The sequence below is a fragment of the Salmo salar genome, chromosome ssa04 (genome assembly GCF_905237065.1).
Source record: "Salmo salar chromosome ssa04, Ssal_v3.1, whole genome shotgun sequence".
Lineage (NCBI taxonomy): Eukaryota > Metazoa > Chordata > Actinopteri > Salmoniformes > Salmonidae > Salmo > Salmo salar.
Genome location: NC_059445.1, coordinates 17,884,488 through 17,897,823, shown reverse-complemented (window position 1 = coordinate 17,897,823; position 13,336 = coordinate 17,884,488). Strand labels below are relative to the sequence as shown.

Genomic DNA, 13,336 nt, shown 5'->3' with positions numbered 1-13,336 from the left:
GCTGTCTGGGGTTGGGGTCAGTTCCATTTCAATTTGGCAATTCAGGAAGTGAACAACTGTAAAACTTCAATTAGACGGCGAGTTTCAAATGATCACCTGTCCCTTTTGATAGCTGAGCAACTGCACACATTTCAGCAAATACAAGCCTGTTTCAAATAAACGCCGGGTCTAAATGAATTGTTTATGAGGTTACCATGAATTACCATGAATTGTTTACAAGGTTTAATGTTTGATTTGTTACATTGAACAATTCAGTAATGACTCGAAACATTATGACAATCATCAGTTTGTATTGCCAATAAGAAACTGCTAGCCATTGGCTGCTAACAGCTGAAAACTGCTAGCTAACTGGCTAGCACAAAAACAGTCAAGAGCCCTAGAAATCGGCAGAACCGAGGGAAATGCACAAGGAAAAGTCTTGAACGTTTTTGTTTTTTTAGGTATAACGAGACCAAAGAAACGTGACACAGTGTGTAAATGATAACACATTAGTGCAGGAAATGTACAAATAAGCAAAAGCTGTGTGCATTAAGTAAATAGACTCAAATAAAAGCATGTCTCTAATAAGCACCTGTTGTTTTTAGTGATTAAAGCAAATAAACACCCAGGCGACTAATTTAAGTTTTATAGTAAAAAATTTACTTTTCTCATTGTGTAATTTCAGTTTACTTCCTGAATTGGTTGAACTGAAATCGTCCCAACCCTGGCACTGTAGCCTACGCCATAGGGCAGAGTTCAGCTGTGTTGGTTGACTGGGGGCAGGTTTGGGGTATAGGGAGCGGCCAGCAGGGGGAGCTTTAAGCCTTTAATAGGGGGCACTGCCACTCAGTAGGGGAGAACACAACACACACTGGATGCTTCTCCCAGATGAGACAACACCCCTGTCAATACTAGCCAGCCACACCATCTACTACAGTCTACATCACAGAGGCTATATGGACTGAGTGTATACTGCCAAATTAGCACTTTTATGGTTTCAAAATGCTTTATATAGTAAGGGTGATAGAACCATGTATGGCTCTGAACGATGACTCGGGGCCGCCATTAAGATAAAGTGAGTCCAGCAAACACTGGAGGTTTGGTGTGTGTTCGTGTTCAGGTGGACGTCCCTGTGTGTATGTGACCCACCTGTCTGATGTGCATGCTGGTGTCACAGGTCAGGGGTCGTGCTGAGGTGAGGTCGTTGGAGCCCAACAGGGTGGAGATGATCCCGTTACGATCCACCTTCCTGATCATGGTCCCGTCTACGAAGTAGATGTACCCGTTCTTATCTACCGTAATACCTAGAGTAGCGGGACAGAGAGGGAAAATGATGAGAGGTAAGATGTAGATGTACCAATTATTATCTACCATAATACCTGGAGTAGCGGGACAGAGGGAAAGGAAGGAGATTTAGTAGAAGTAGATGTATTAGTTTTTATCTACCGTAATACCTGGAGTAGAAGCAGAGAGATGGAGACTGAGATATTTGCACGTACACATATCTGTGTACGTGCACATTCACACTGACGTACTATACGCACATACACACACCCATGGACACGCATGCGCGCGCACACAGCACCTGCCAGCCTGTGTATGTACAACGAGTTTGTGTGTATGAGTGTGGCTTGGGCATTTTTCAGGTCACTGCAGAAGGAAGCACCCTGTGAATAATTCACATTTTGATGTCTAGTAGTGAATTATTTCACAGGGCAGAAGAGGAAGGGAGGTAGGGAGGTGGGAAAAGAATCCATTTTCAGCGCCGTCTCTGCATTTTAACCCCCCCCCCCCCCAAATAAGAAAAATAGATGATTTGGGGGACGAGAGCCTAGAAGTCAGGAGGAAGGGAAGAAAACACCCATGTTTCTGGTGGGAGGGAAGGATGGAAGGAGGGAGGGAGGGAGGAGCAGTGGGGTAAGGTCATCTTCACTTCACATCCAAATGGATGAGAAACAGACTGTTGCTATGGTTGCGACAACAGCGGCTAAAAGCAACTTCTCTCCACCCCTTTCTCCTGTGTGTGTATCTGAGGAGGGTTCGCGCTCCTGAGGCGGTGTGTGTACCTGCTCCACTGCTGATCCTGTAGGGAGGGGGAGGAGGGGGAGGTGAAGGGAAAGAGTGATGGGGAGGGGGAGGACAGAAAGAAGGGATGGGAGAGGAGGGGTGTTAAAACCCCTTGCCGCATTCCGCCATGACCAGCAAGCTAATCAAAGGAGAGACAGATGAAGAGAGGAGGAGGATGGGACGAGAGGAGGAAGAGGGAGGGAGGAGAGAAGAGAGAGAGGAGGAGAGAAGAGAGGGAGGAGGTGATAAGAGGTGCTGAGTGGAGGGGGTGGGATGAAAAGAAGGGAGAATAGGAGAGGAGTGGCAAGGCTGAGAGGCGGCATGTTGGAAATGAAAACACTCTCGCTCTCTCTTCTCTCCATCCCTCTCTCTAAGCCATCTGCTGCTAGCGACGGCTCGCTAACATTTATTTGCATTTCTCTACTCTCTCTTTCCCTCTCTCACACGTTCCCGCCCTCCTAATGGTCTTCCGACTCGCTCTCTAACTGCGGTTTAACAGGCAGCTGTGTGTGTGTGTGTGTGTGTGTGTGTGTGTGTGTGAGAGAGAGAGATAATGTGTGTCTCTCCATTAAAATCTAGACTAAAAGCTTGTGCCTGCCAAAATCTCCCAGCTACTGCTCAGTCACCTCTCACCTCATTACCGCCGGGGTGTGTGTGTGTGTGTGTGTGTGTGTGTGTGATAGTCACACCTGTGGGTTACAGACAGGTTTTATGGGGGCCGGCTGGTGCGGCGGGACAGACAGACTGACAGATTGTCTGAAGTGGAGTGTTTGAGGCCATACTAAGCGATGCTACAGTCCAACCGTATGTGGGAAGTTTCTGTCAGTCTGAGTCTGTGTGGTTGTGTTCTAATGCCATGGTAGCATAATGGTAGCATAACGGTAGCATAACGGTAGCATAATGGAAGTATAATGGGGACGGAAGCTTGCGGGGGAAGAGTGCCTTTTACCAAGGGTTGGTCTGTTTTTACCAAGGGTTGGTCTGTTTTTACCAAGGGTTGGTCTGTTTTTACCAAGGGTTGGTCTGTTTTTCTCTACAGGGAACTGTGCATGAATTATATGCCAGACCATATAATATGTGTGTGTGTGTGTGTGTGTGTGTGTGTGTGTGTCTGTGTGTGTGTGTGCATTTTTGTTGGTGTCTGCACCAATGTCCTGTGTAGTTGTGTGTTTCTCTGTGAATGTATTATGTCAATCATTTTGTCTGTACCAATTTTCAGCATGTGGCAGTGTGTGTGTGTGCGTGTGTGTGTGTGTGTTTATTCCTCTGTCACCCTACCTTTGGGTCCCATGAGGAGGGCCTCTGTGGCCTTGCCCCCGTCCCCGCAGCGTGCCTCGTCGAAGGGGGGACATTGCTCTCCGGTACCCGCCACCACCTCTCCGTTCTGGATCAGCTCCTTGGTGCCCGTCAGGACCTTGGGACGGTAGATACGGCGGGAGTTGGTGTCTGACACGTACAGCTGCCCCGTAACCGGGTCCGTCGCCAGGTAGTACCGGTGGGCCGGGTTGTTGCTACGGAAACCAAAGCGGAGGAAGAGGCGACAGTTCGGGACAGTGAAATAGTGACACCACAGAACTCACACTACAACTTGACATCCACACTTCACGTAAAAATACCGTTCCACCCGACAAGGAAGTTAAACAAACGAACGCAAAAGGACACTGAAAATGACAGAGGGGATCAGGCTGCTGCATTCGTGTTGTGAAAGACCAGAGGGAAGATGAGAGGGCAGCGTCCATTTTGTGTCTGTGGCACATCATACTAGAGGTGTTAGAGGAGGGGGCACGCGGTTCCACAGTGGCATATGGCCTCAGCCGGGGTGAACCTAACGCGATGCGACTGCCGATCACTATCGTCTGACACGCTCCTAATGATGTCCAGTAACCTGTCACATTCGCTCCATCATCGGCTGCTTGGTGAGCTGGGCGCCGGCGGTTGCCGTAGCGGTTGATGAAAGTCAACAACTGATCAACGGATGTCAATTAGGACGGCTTAAAATAGGGGGAAGGACCCAGACACCTCACGCCAAAGACAGGCCGGCGGTTTCTAATGACACACACATCACTAGAGAGATCGAGAGGGAGAGAGAACGAGAGATGCAGAGAGAGACACTGTATATAAACATAATATGACATTTGTAATGTATTATTCTTTTGGAACTTTTGTGAGTGTAATGTTTACTGTTCAATTTTTATTGTTAATTTCACTTTTGTTTACTATGGATTTCACTTGCTTTGGCAATGTAAAGATATGTTTCCCATGCCAATAAAGCCCGTTGAATTGAAAATTAAATTGAGAGAGCGAGAGAGAGAGAGAGCAATATGTCTGGTTTATTCAGGGGAAAAACATGTGTACTTCAGGCTTCAGCCCAGGGGATCCGAGATAAACAGAAGAAAAACATTTTTTACATTGGAGGAAAATCTACTTTTGGAGCATTTGACTGTCTTTGCACTTTGCTCTCACTGACACTCCACGGTTCTCCTAGCGCCCACTTCACTTCCAGGTAAAAGGAGACAGGAAACATTCTGGGAAGTAGCTAACAGAAGCGTCGCTTTGAATATGAATCTGACGTCAGTGATTCCTCAGTCAGAGCGAGAACGGTTATGAAAGAGTGTCGCTTCGAGCAGGAGTAAAAAATCAGGGAGACAGACACCTCACCCTCATATTGAGGTGAATCTTTACATTTCTTTAACAAATATCACAAGAGGCAGGTGTTTCTTTGTCGCTGAGGGCTAAAGACAAGGAGGATTTACACAGAGGCAAACACAGAGGCAAACACAGAGGCAAACACAGATAATAAGAAGCTGCGCCTCAAAAGACAAACAACATTGAATGATAAAAAATGTATGTGCTCATGTGAGTGTGTGTGTGTGTGTGTGTGTGTATATGTGTACCGTGTGAGTGTGTGTGTGTGTGTACCGTGTGTGTGTGTGTGTGTGTGTATATGTGTACCGTGAGTGTGTGTGTGTGTGTGTACCGTGTGTGTATGCGTGTGTGTGCGTGTGAGGGACTAGGATGAATGCGTCAGACACTAAAGGAGTCTCTGTGATGCATTAGGACGCCTCGCAAATGAATGACCCCAAAATGGTTATTAATTCATCACCCTTAATTCATAATGGAACATTATTATTGTTACCCAGAAGTATTGAGGAATGAAAGAGCGGGCTGGGGACGCGTTTCTATTTTCACCACTACTGTTACTTTCTATTTTCCATGACTTTCTATTTTCACCATTACTGAAACTATATTCCCAGTCACAGTTATTCCCCATGGCTTCATTATCATCATGAAGGAATGTTCTTCATCTCCTCTGATCATTGTCCAGATATCCCACTCCTCTCCTCTTTATAGAAAGGCGCCTCCTCCATTTCTTCTTCTCCTGCTCAGAGGTATCCCTCTCTTTCTCCTTGCTGCGGGGGCCCCATCAGCCTATGATGACAGCACAGCACATGCCGTCTGACGTATGAAGAATAGGCCTGATTTAGCGCAAACCAACGTTAGTCAGGAACACAGAGAGAGCACCTCTCCTCTTCTCTCTCCTCTGAGCACCACCGTAGTTCTTCCTCTCCTCTCCATCTAGACTTGACCCCGCGTCTTGTCCTCACTCCTCTTGGTCAAAGGGCCCCAACCGTACAATACAGAAGTGTTGAGTTGAAAACAGACCCCTCAAAATGTTGTTGTTGTTAGTTAGCGGTTTTATAAAAGTGTTAAGTTGTCTTTTACAATGTTCTTCACAAATGAAATGGGGGTTCTGGATGGTTCCAGCGGGTTTGTAGGCAGATAAAGGAGTCCGATTCGCCGAGAGCTGATGTCAGCCAATCCGCTAGAATGATTCTGAAATCCCTCCAAAGCCTTTATGTAAAGAGAGCGACTGTATTCTATGGACAAGCTGCCACTAGGGTTTACACAGGGGACAGAGAGAGGGAAACAAGACTGGTATGGATCTGTGGTACATGGTTATATTGTTACTGAGGCTTACCTATGTCTGAAATCTTTATTTCTTAGAGGAGCGGAAGCAGAAGGGAACAAGAAAGAGAAGAAAAAAAGAGAGAGATAACAGAAGAGTGTTGGTTAGTCAGGGTGGAGAACACACAGAAAGAGAGAGATAACAGAAGAGTGTTGATTAGTCAGGGTGGAGAACACACAGAAAGAGAGAGATAACAGAAGAGTGTTGGTTAGTCAGGGTGGAGAACACACAGAAAGAGAGAGATAACAGAAGAGTGTTGATTAGTCAGGGTGGAGAACACACAGAAAGAGAGAGATAACAGAAGAGTGTTGATTAGTCAGGGTGGAGAACACACAGAAAGAGAGAGATAACAGAAGAGTGTTTATTAGTCAGGGTGGAGAACACACAGAAAGAGAGAGATAACAGAAGAGTGTTGGTTAGTCAGGGTGGAGAACACACAGAAAGAGAGAGATAACAGAAGAGTGTTGGTTAGTCAGGATGGAGAACACACAGAAAGAGAGAGATAACAGAAGAGTGTTGATTAGTCAGGGTGGAGAACACACAGAAAGAGAGAGATAACAGAAGAGTGTTGATTAGTCAGGATGGAGAACACACAGAAAGAGAGAGATAACAGAAGAGTGTTGGTTAGTCAGGGTGGAGAACACACAGAAAGAGAGAGATAACAGAAGAGTGTTGGTTAGTCAGGGTGGAGAACACACAGAAAGAGAGAGATAACAGAAGAGTGTTGGTTAGTCAGGATGGAGAACACACAGAAAGAGAGAGATAACAGAAGAGTGTTGGTTAGTCAGGATGGAGAACACACAGAAAGAGAGAGATAACAGAAGAGTGTTTATTAGTCAGGATGGAGAACACACAGAAAGAGAGAGATAACAGAAGAGTGTTGGTTAGTCAGGATGGAGAACACACAGAAAGAGAGAGATAACAGAAGAGTGTTGATTAGTCAGGATGGAGAACACACAGAAAGAGAGAGATAACAGAAGAGTGTTGGTTAGTCAGGGTGGAGAACACACAGAAAGAGAGAGATAACAGAAGAGTGTTGGTTAGTCAGGGTGGAGAACACACAGAAAGAGAGAGATAACAGAAGAGTGTTGATTAGTCAGGGTGGAGAACACACAGAAAGAGAGAGATAACAGAAGAGTGTTGATTAGTCAGGATGGAGAACACACAGAAAGAGAGAGATAACAGAAGAGTGTTGATTAGTCAGGGTGGAGAACACACAGAAAGAGAGAGATAACAGAAGAGTGTTGATTAGTCAGGATGGAGAACACACAGAAAGAGAGAGATAACAGAAGAGTGTTGGTTAGTCAGGGTGGAGAACACACAGAAAGAGAGAGATAACAGAAGAGTGTTGGTTAGTCAGGGTGGAGAACACACAGAAAGAGAGAGATAACAGAAGAGTGTTGGTTAGTCAGGATGGAGAACACACAGAAAGAGAGAGATAACAGAAGAGTGTTGGTTAGTCAGGATGGAGAACACACAGAAAGAGAGAGATAACAGAAGAGTGTTTATTAGTCAGGATGGAGAACACACAGAAAGAGAGAGATAACAGAAGAGTGTTGGTTAGTCAGGATGGAGAACACACAGAAAGAGAGAGATAACAGAAGAGTGTTGATTAGTCAGGATGGAGAACACACAGAAAGAGAGAGATAACAGAAGAGTGTTGGTTAGTCAGGGTGGAGAACACACAGAAAGAGAGAGATAACAGAAGAGTGTTGGTTAGTCAGGGTGGAGAACACACAGAAAGAGAGAGATAACAGAAGAGTGTTGATTAGTCAGGGTGGAGAACACACAGAAAGAGAGAGATAACAGAAGAGTGTTGGTTAGTCAGGATGGAGAACACACAGAAAGAGACACAGGTCCTGCCATGGATACAAAGGAAGAGAGATGTTTGCACACACACAGACACACAGACAGACAGACAGACAGACAGACAGACAGACAGACAGACAGACAGACAGACAGACAGACAGACAGACAGACAGACAGACAGACAGACAGACAGACAGACAGACAGACAGACACAGAAACACATTAACACATAGTACATATATACAGTCAGGCAGAGAGTTAGACCCCCCCCCAGACAAACACACAGCCGTCACAGTTGTTGAGCCGTGGCAGCTCTAAGCAGCAGTTTCCCCCTCCTGCCACAAGTCTTAACCAGAGAGAAGGAAACCATGAATGATTCACCTGGGAGCTAGCATTAGCGCTCCAGGGTAACAGGCTCATAATGGCCTATTGATTGTGTTCCAGACAATGAAGAGGCAGGGCCTTAACAACAGCGTTAGCACCTCCGGTGACTAGCCAGGAGGCTGGTATTACTGTATATGGCAACGCTGCGGAGTGACTTTTCATTTATAATACACATGTGCACAAGCACGCGCGAGCACACACACACACTTTTTCTCTCTCTTTTTCTAATTAGTAAATTTAATTTACAGGACTGGGCATTATCCACCAAGCCAATAATGAAATTGAGTTAAGCCTGGGTGCATTACTGTGTGCTGAGAGAGAGAGACAGAGACAGAGAGAGAGAGTGTGAGTGAGTGAGTGAGTGAGACAGAGAGAGACAGAGAGAGAGAGTGAGAGAGAGAGCACTAGTGTTGTACTTGTATACATGATTATATGTACTATTATTATTATTACTATTGAAATGAACTGTATTTCATTATCCTCATTGCATTGTACTGTATTTACTGAAACGCTGTAGCCTACCATTATACTGCTTTGGCAATATCAACAAATTGTATTTCATGCCAATAAAGTCTCAATTTCAATTTGAATTAGAGAGAGATTGAGAGAGTGACAGGATATATTTCATCAGGGGAAAATGTGAGAAGGCAATTTATGAGCAGTGAGTGTTCATAACAGGGCTAAAATGTCCTACAGACCAGGTTAGAGGAGAGGCTGTGTGTGTGTGTGTGTGCCCCTTCCATAACATCTCTGTATCTCATCATTGTCAATGACCAGATAAGACTGACCACACTCCACATGTAGTGAGCGAAATTGCATTTTTACTGAAACAAATCAATGTGTGTGTATCAGGGGGTAGCTCTTGTGTCATCCAGCCATCCATCACTGAATTCTCCTGTCCATCTCCCTTCCCCAAACCATTGTTTGAGGGCCTGGCAACCTGAGCTCCACCCCTTCAATCCATCCATCGACCCGACCCGACCCACCCACCCACCCATCCATCCATCCATCTCCACCCAACCCACCCATCCACCCAACAGCACCCTCCCTCCCTCCATCTATCCGTCCATCCCTCTTTCTCTACAAATGCATGTTAGTCATTCATCAGAAGTAGGTAAAACAACCACAGATCAAGAACTTTGCAAAAGTAAAACCATCTTCAAGAAATAAAACGGTATCATCAACAACGGTTTGATTCAGACTAAAAGAAAAGTACAACAAATAGTCTGGTTTTCCCATCTCTCCATGCTTACCTGATTCAGACTAAAAGAAAAGTACAACAAATAGTCTGGTTTTCCCATCTCTCCATGCTTACCTGATTCAGACTAAAAGAAAAGTACAACAAATAGTCTGGTTTTCCCATCTCTCCATGCTTACCTGATTCAGACTAAAAGAAAAGTACAACAAATAGTCTGGTTTTCCCCTCTCTCCATGCTTACCTGATTCAGACTAAAAGAAAAGTACAACAAATAGTCTGGTTTTCCCATCTCTCCATGCTTACCTGATTCAGACTAAAAGAAAAGTACAACAAATAGTCTGGTTTTCCCCTCTCTCCATGCTTACTTGATTCAGACTAAAAGAAAAGTACAACAAATAGTCTGGTTTTCCCCTCTCTCCATGCTTACCTGATTCAGACTAAAAGAAAAGTACAACAAATAGTCTGGTTTTCCCATCTCTCCATGCTTACCTGATTCAGACTAAAAGAAAAGTACAACAAATAGTCTGGTTTTCCCATCTCTCCATGCTTACTTGATTCAGACTAAAAGAAAAGTACAACAAATAGTCTGGTTTTCCCATCTCTCCATGCTTACTTGATTCAGACTAAAAGAAAAGTACAACAAATAGTCTGGTTTTCCCCATCTCTCCATGCTTACTTGATTCAGACTAAAAGAAAAGTACAACAAATAGTCTGGTTTTCCCATCTCTCCATGCTTACCTGATTCAGACTAAAAGAAAAGTACAACAAATAGTCTGGTTTTCCCATCTCTCCATGCTTACCTGATTCAGACTAAAAGAAAAGTACAACAAATAGTCTGGTTTTCCCATCTCTCCATGCTTACTTGATTCAGACTAAAAGAAAAGTACAACAAATAGTCTGGTTTTCCCATCTCTCCATGCTTACCTGATTCAGACTAAAAGAAAAGTACAACAAATAGTCTGGTTTTCCCATCTCTCCATGCTTACCTGATTCAGACTAAAAGAAAAGTACAACAAATAGTCTGGTTTTCCCATCTCTCCATGCTTACTTGATTCAGACTAAAAGAAAAGTACAACAAATAGTCTGGTTTTCCCCTCTCTCCATGCTTACTTGATTCAGACTAAAAGAAAAGTACAACAAATAGTCTGGTTTTCCCATCTCTCCATGCTTACCTGATTCAGACTAAAAGAAAAGTACAACAAATAGTCTGGTTTTCCCATCTCTCCATGCTTACCTGATTCAGACTAAAAGAAAAGTACAACAAATAGTCTGGTTTTCCCCTCTCTCCATGCTTACCTGATTCAGACTAAAAGAAAAGTACAACAAATAGTCTGGTTTTCCCATCTCTCCATGCTTACCTGATTCAGACTAAAAGAAAAGTACAACAAATAGTCTGGTTTTCCCATCTCTCCATGCTTACCTGATTCAGACTAAAAGAAAAGTACAACAAATAGTCTGGTTTTCCCCCTCTCTCCATGCTTACCTGATTCAGACTAAAAGAAAAGTACAACAAATAGTCTGGTTTTCCCATCTCTCCATGCTTACCTGAGCTCCATCACACTGGTGACGTTCCCAGAGGGGAAGATCCGTCTGATGTAGTTGAAGTCCCCGACGAAGAGGCTCCCGTCGGCGCCACAGGCCAGCGCCACGGGGGCCAGCAGCTTGTTGCCCTCCGCCTGGCCGTTACAGCTGGGGCACGAGATGCTGCGGCGCCGGCCGTTACCCATGATGCTGCTGATCACTGGGGGCTGCTGGGAGATAAATACGTTCTCACCATTGCCCTTGTACAGGATGCCTGGATGGGGGGAGAGGGAGGGGGAGGGGGAGGAAGGGTGGGAGATGGAGAGGAAGATTAGTTGCTGTGTAAAAGTCGTGTGTCATTGTGATGAGTTGAAGATTGCCGAAAAATAAGCGAATTGCTGTTGTTGGATAAAGCTTATACACGTATCCTTTTGTACATTTGTGTAATTTCTGAACTTCCATGTTGGCCAAGGTGTTGGAAAATGTTATACAGTCTTGTTATGAACTTTGTAGGAAAGGCCAAAAATGACAAAAATGGAGGTGGCGCATATTTAAACTGCAAATAACAGCTTATATGTAGAGGGAATCTGATTTGGCTTGTGGCAAACGTGGCTGAGGGATCAACGTAACACTCTGAATGGCCAGTAGTGCCCAAGAGTTTCACTTGACCAGATGATCACCGCAGGAAAATCAAATCAAAGCGTTACAAACTCTCCTCACTCTCTCTTTCATAGAACAAATTCAAAATGTTGTTTTTCATTTTTAACTCAACACCACTTCCTGTTAATCCTTGTCCCAAGGCTAACCAGCTATGCAGCCAGGAAGTAAACAGCTTTAAAATTAGACCCCCAAAAATAATATTCACGCTTCTCGCAGAATTAAACGACACACACACACACACACACACACACACACACACACACACACACACACACACACACACACACACACACACACACACACACACACACACACACACACACACACACACACATTAGCATTTCCCCAAAAATGTGTAATTAATACAGGCTTTGAATATTTTATTTCTCAGAGGATTTTCACCTCTGTGAGAATGTGATCTGAAGGAAACGTAGCAGGGTTTAAATGGGTTGATACCACAGCTGCTCCTGTTGTCATGATTACGGGCTTTTGATCATTGGAATGTTCATTTACGTGATGCTGGGACTGAGGGCAGGATTTTATCTGGTAATGGTGGTCGTTTGGAATTGATAAATGGTGTTAGTGCTGGTGTATGGTGTTAGGGCTGGTGTATGGTGCTGGGGGTTAGGGCTGGTGTATGATGCTGGGGCTGGGGGTTAGGGCTGGTGTATGATGCTGGGGCTGGGGGTTAGGGCTGGTGTATGGTGCTGGGGGTTAGGGCTGGTGTATGATGCTGGGGCTGGGGGTTAGGGCTGGTGTATGGTGCTGGGGGTTAGGGCTGGTGTATGATGCTGGGGCTGGGGGTTAGGGCTGGTGTATGGTGCTGGGGGTTAGGGCTGGTGTATGGTGCTGGGGGTTAGGGCTGGTGTATGGTGCTGGGGGTTAGGGCTGGTGTATGGTGCTGGGGGTTAGTGCTGGTGTATGGTGCTGGGGGTTAGTGCTGGTGTATGATGCTGGGCCTGGGGGTTAGGGCTGGTGTATGATGCTGGGCCTGGGGGTTAGGGCTGGTGTATGATGCTGGGGCTGGGGGTTAGGGCTGGTGTATGGTGCTGGGGGTTAGGGCTGGTGTATGGTGCTGGGGGTTAGGGCTGGTGTATGGTGCTGGGGCTGGGGGTTAGGGCTGGTGTATGATGCTGGGGCTGGGGGTTTGGGCTGGTGTATGATGCTGGGGCTGGGGGTTAGGGCTGGTGTATGAGGCTGGGGCTGGGGGTTAGGGCTGGTGTATGATGCTGGGGCTTAGGGCTGGTGTATGATGCTGGGGATGGGAGTTGGGGCTGGTGTATGAGCCTGGGGATGGGGGTTAGGGCTGGTGTATGATGCTGGGGCTGGGGGTTAGGGCTGGTGTATGATGCTGGGGATGGGGGTTAGTGCTGGTGTATGATGCTGGGGCTGGGGGTTACGGCTGGTGTATGATGCTGGGGATGGGGGTTAGGGCTGGTGTATGATGCTGGGGATGGGGGTTAGGGCTGGTGTATGATGCTGGGGCTGGGGGTTAGGGCTGGGGTGATGAGGGTGTTATTGGTGTGGGGCACTGAACCTCTCTCTCTTTCAATTCAATTCAATTCAAAGGGCCTTATTGACATGGGAAACATACAGTATGTTTCCATTGCCAAAGCAAGTGAAATAGATATTCTCTCTCTCGTTCGCTCTCGTTCTCTCACTTTCTCAAAAGAGTTTCATAGGATCACACAGCGTGGGAGATGGAAAGATGCATGTGTGTCACCACACATTTAAGAACATAAAGCCTCCCC

General features: G+C 45.7%; 1 protein-coding gene across 14 annotated transcripts in view; it reads right to left on the bottom strand.

Annotated features, from left to right (window-relative positions):
• LOC106602442 (teneurin-3) overlaps positions 1-13,336 on the bottom strand; it is a 393,330-nt gene that overhangs the window by 27,135 nt on the left and 352,859 nt on the right. For 10 of the 14 annotated variants that reach the window (XM_045716619.1, XM_045716624.1, XM_045716618.1 and 7 more), the window contains 4 exons: positions 10,950-11,199; positions 6,026-6,046; positions 3,325-3,557; positions 1,129-1,283 (listed from right to left, as the gene is read on the bottom strand). In XM_045716619.1, the coding sequence (XP_045572575.1) occupies positions 1,129-1,283; positions 3,325-3,557; positions 6,026-6,046; positions 10,950-11,199 (659 nt within the window). The remainder of the gene's footprint in view (positions 1-1,128; positions 1,284-3,324; positions 3,558-6,025; positions 6,047-10,949; positions 11,200-13,336) is intronic. The other 4 variants (XM_045716620.1, XM_045716622.1, XM_045716629.1 and 1 more) reach the window with 1 other exon arrangement.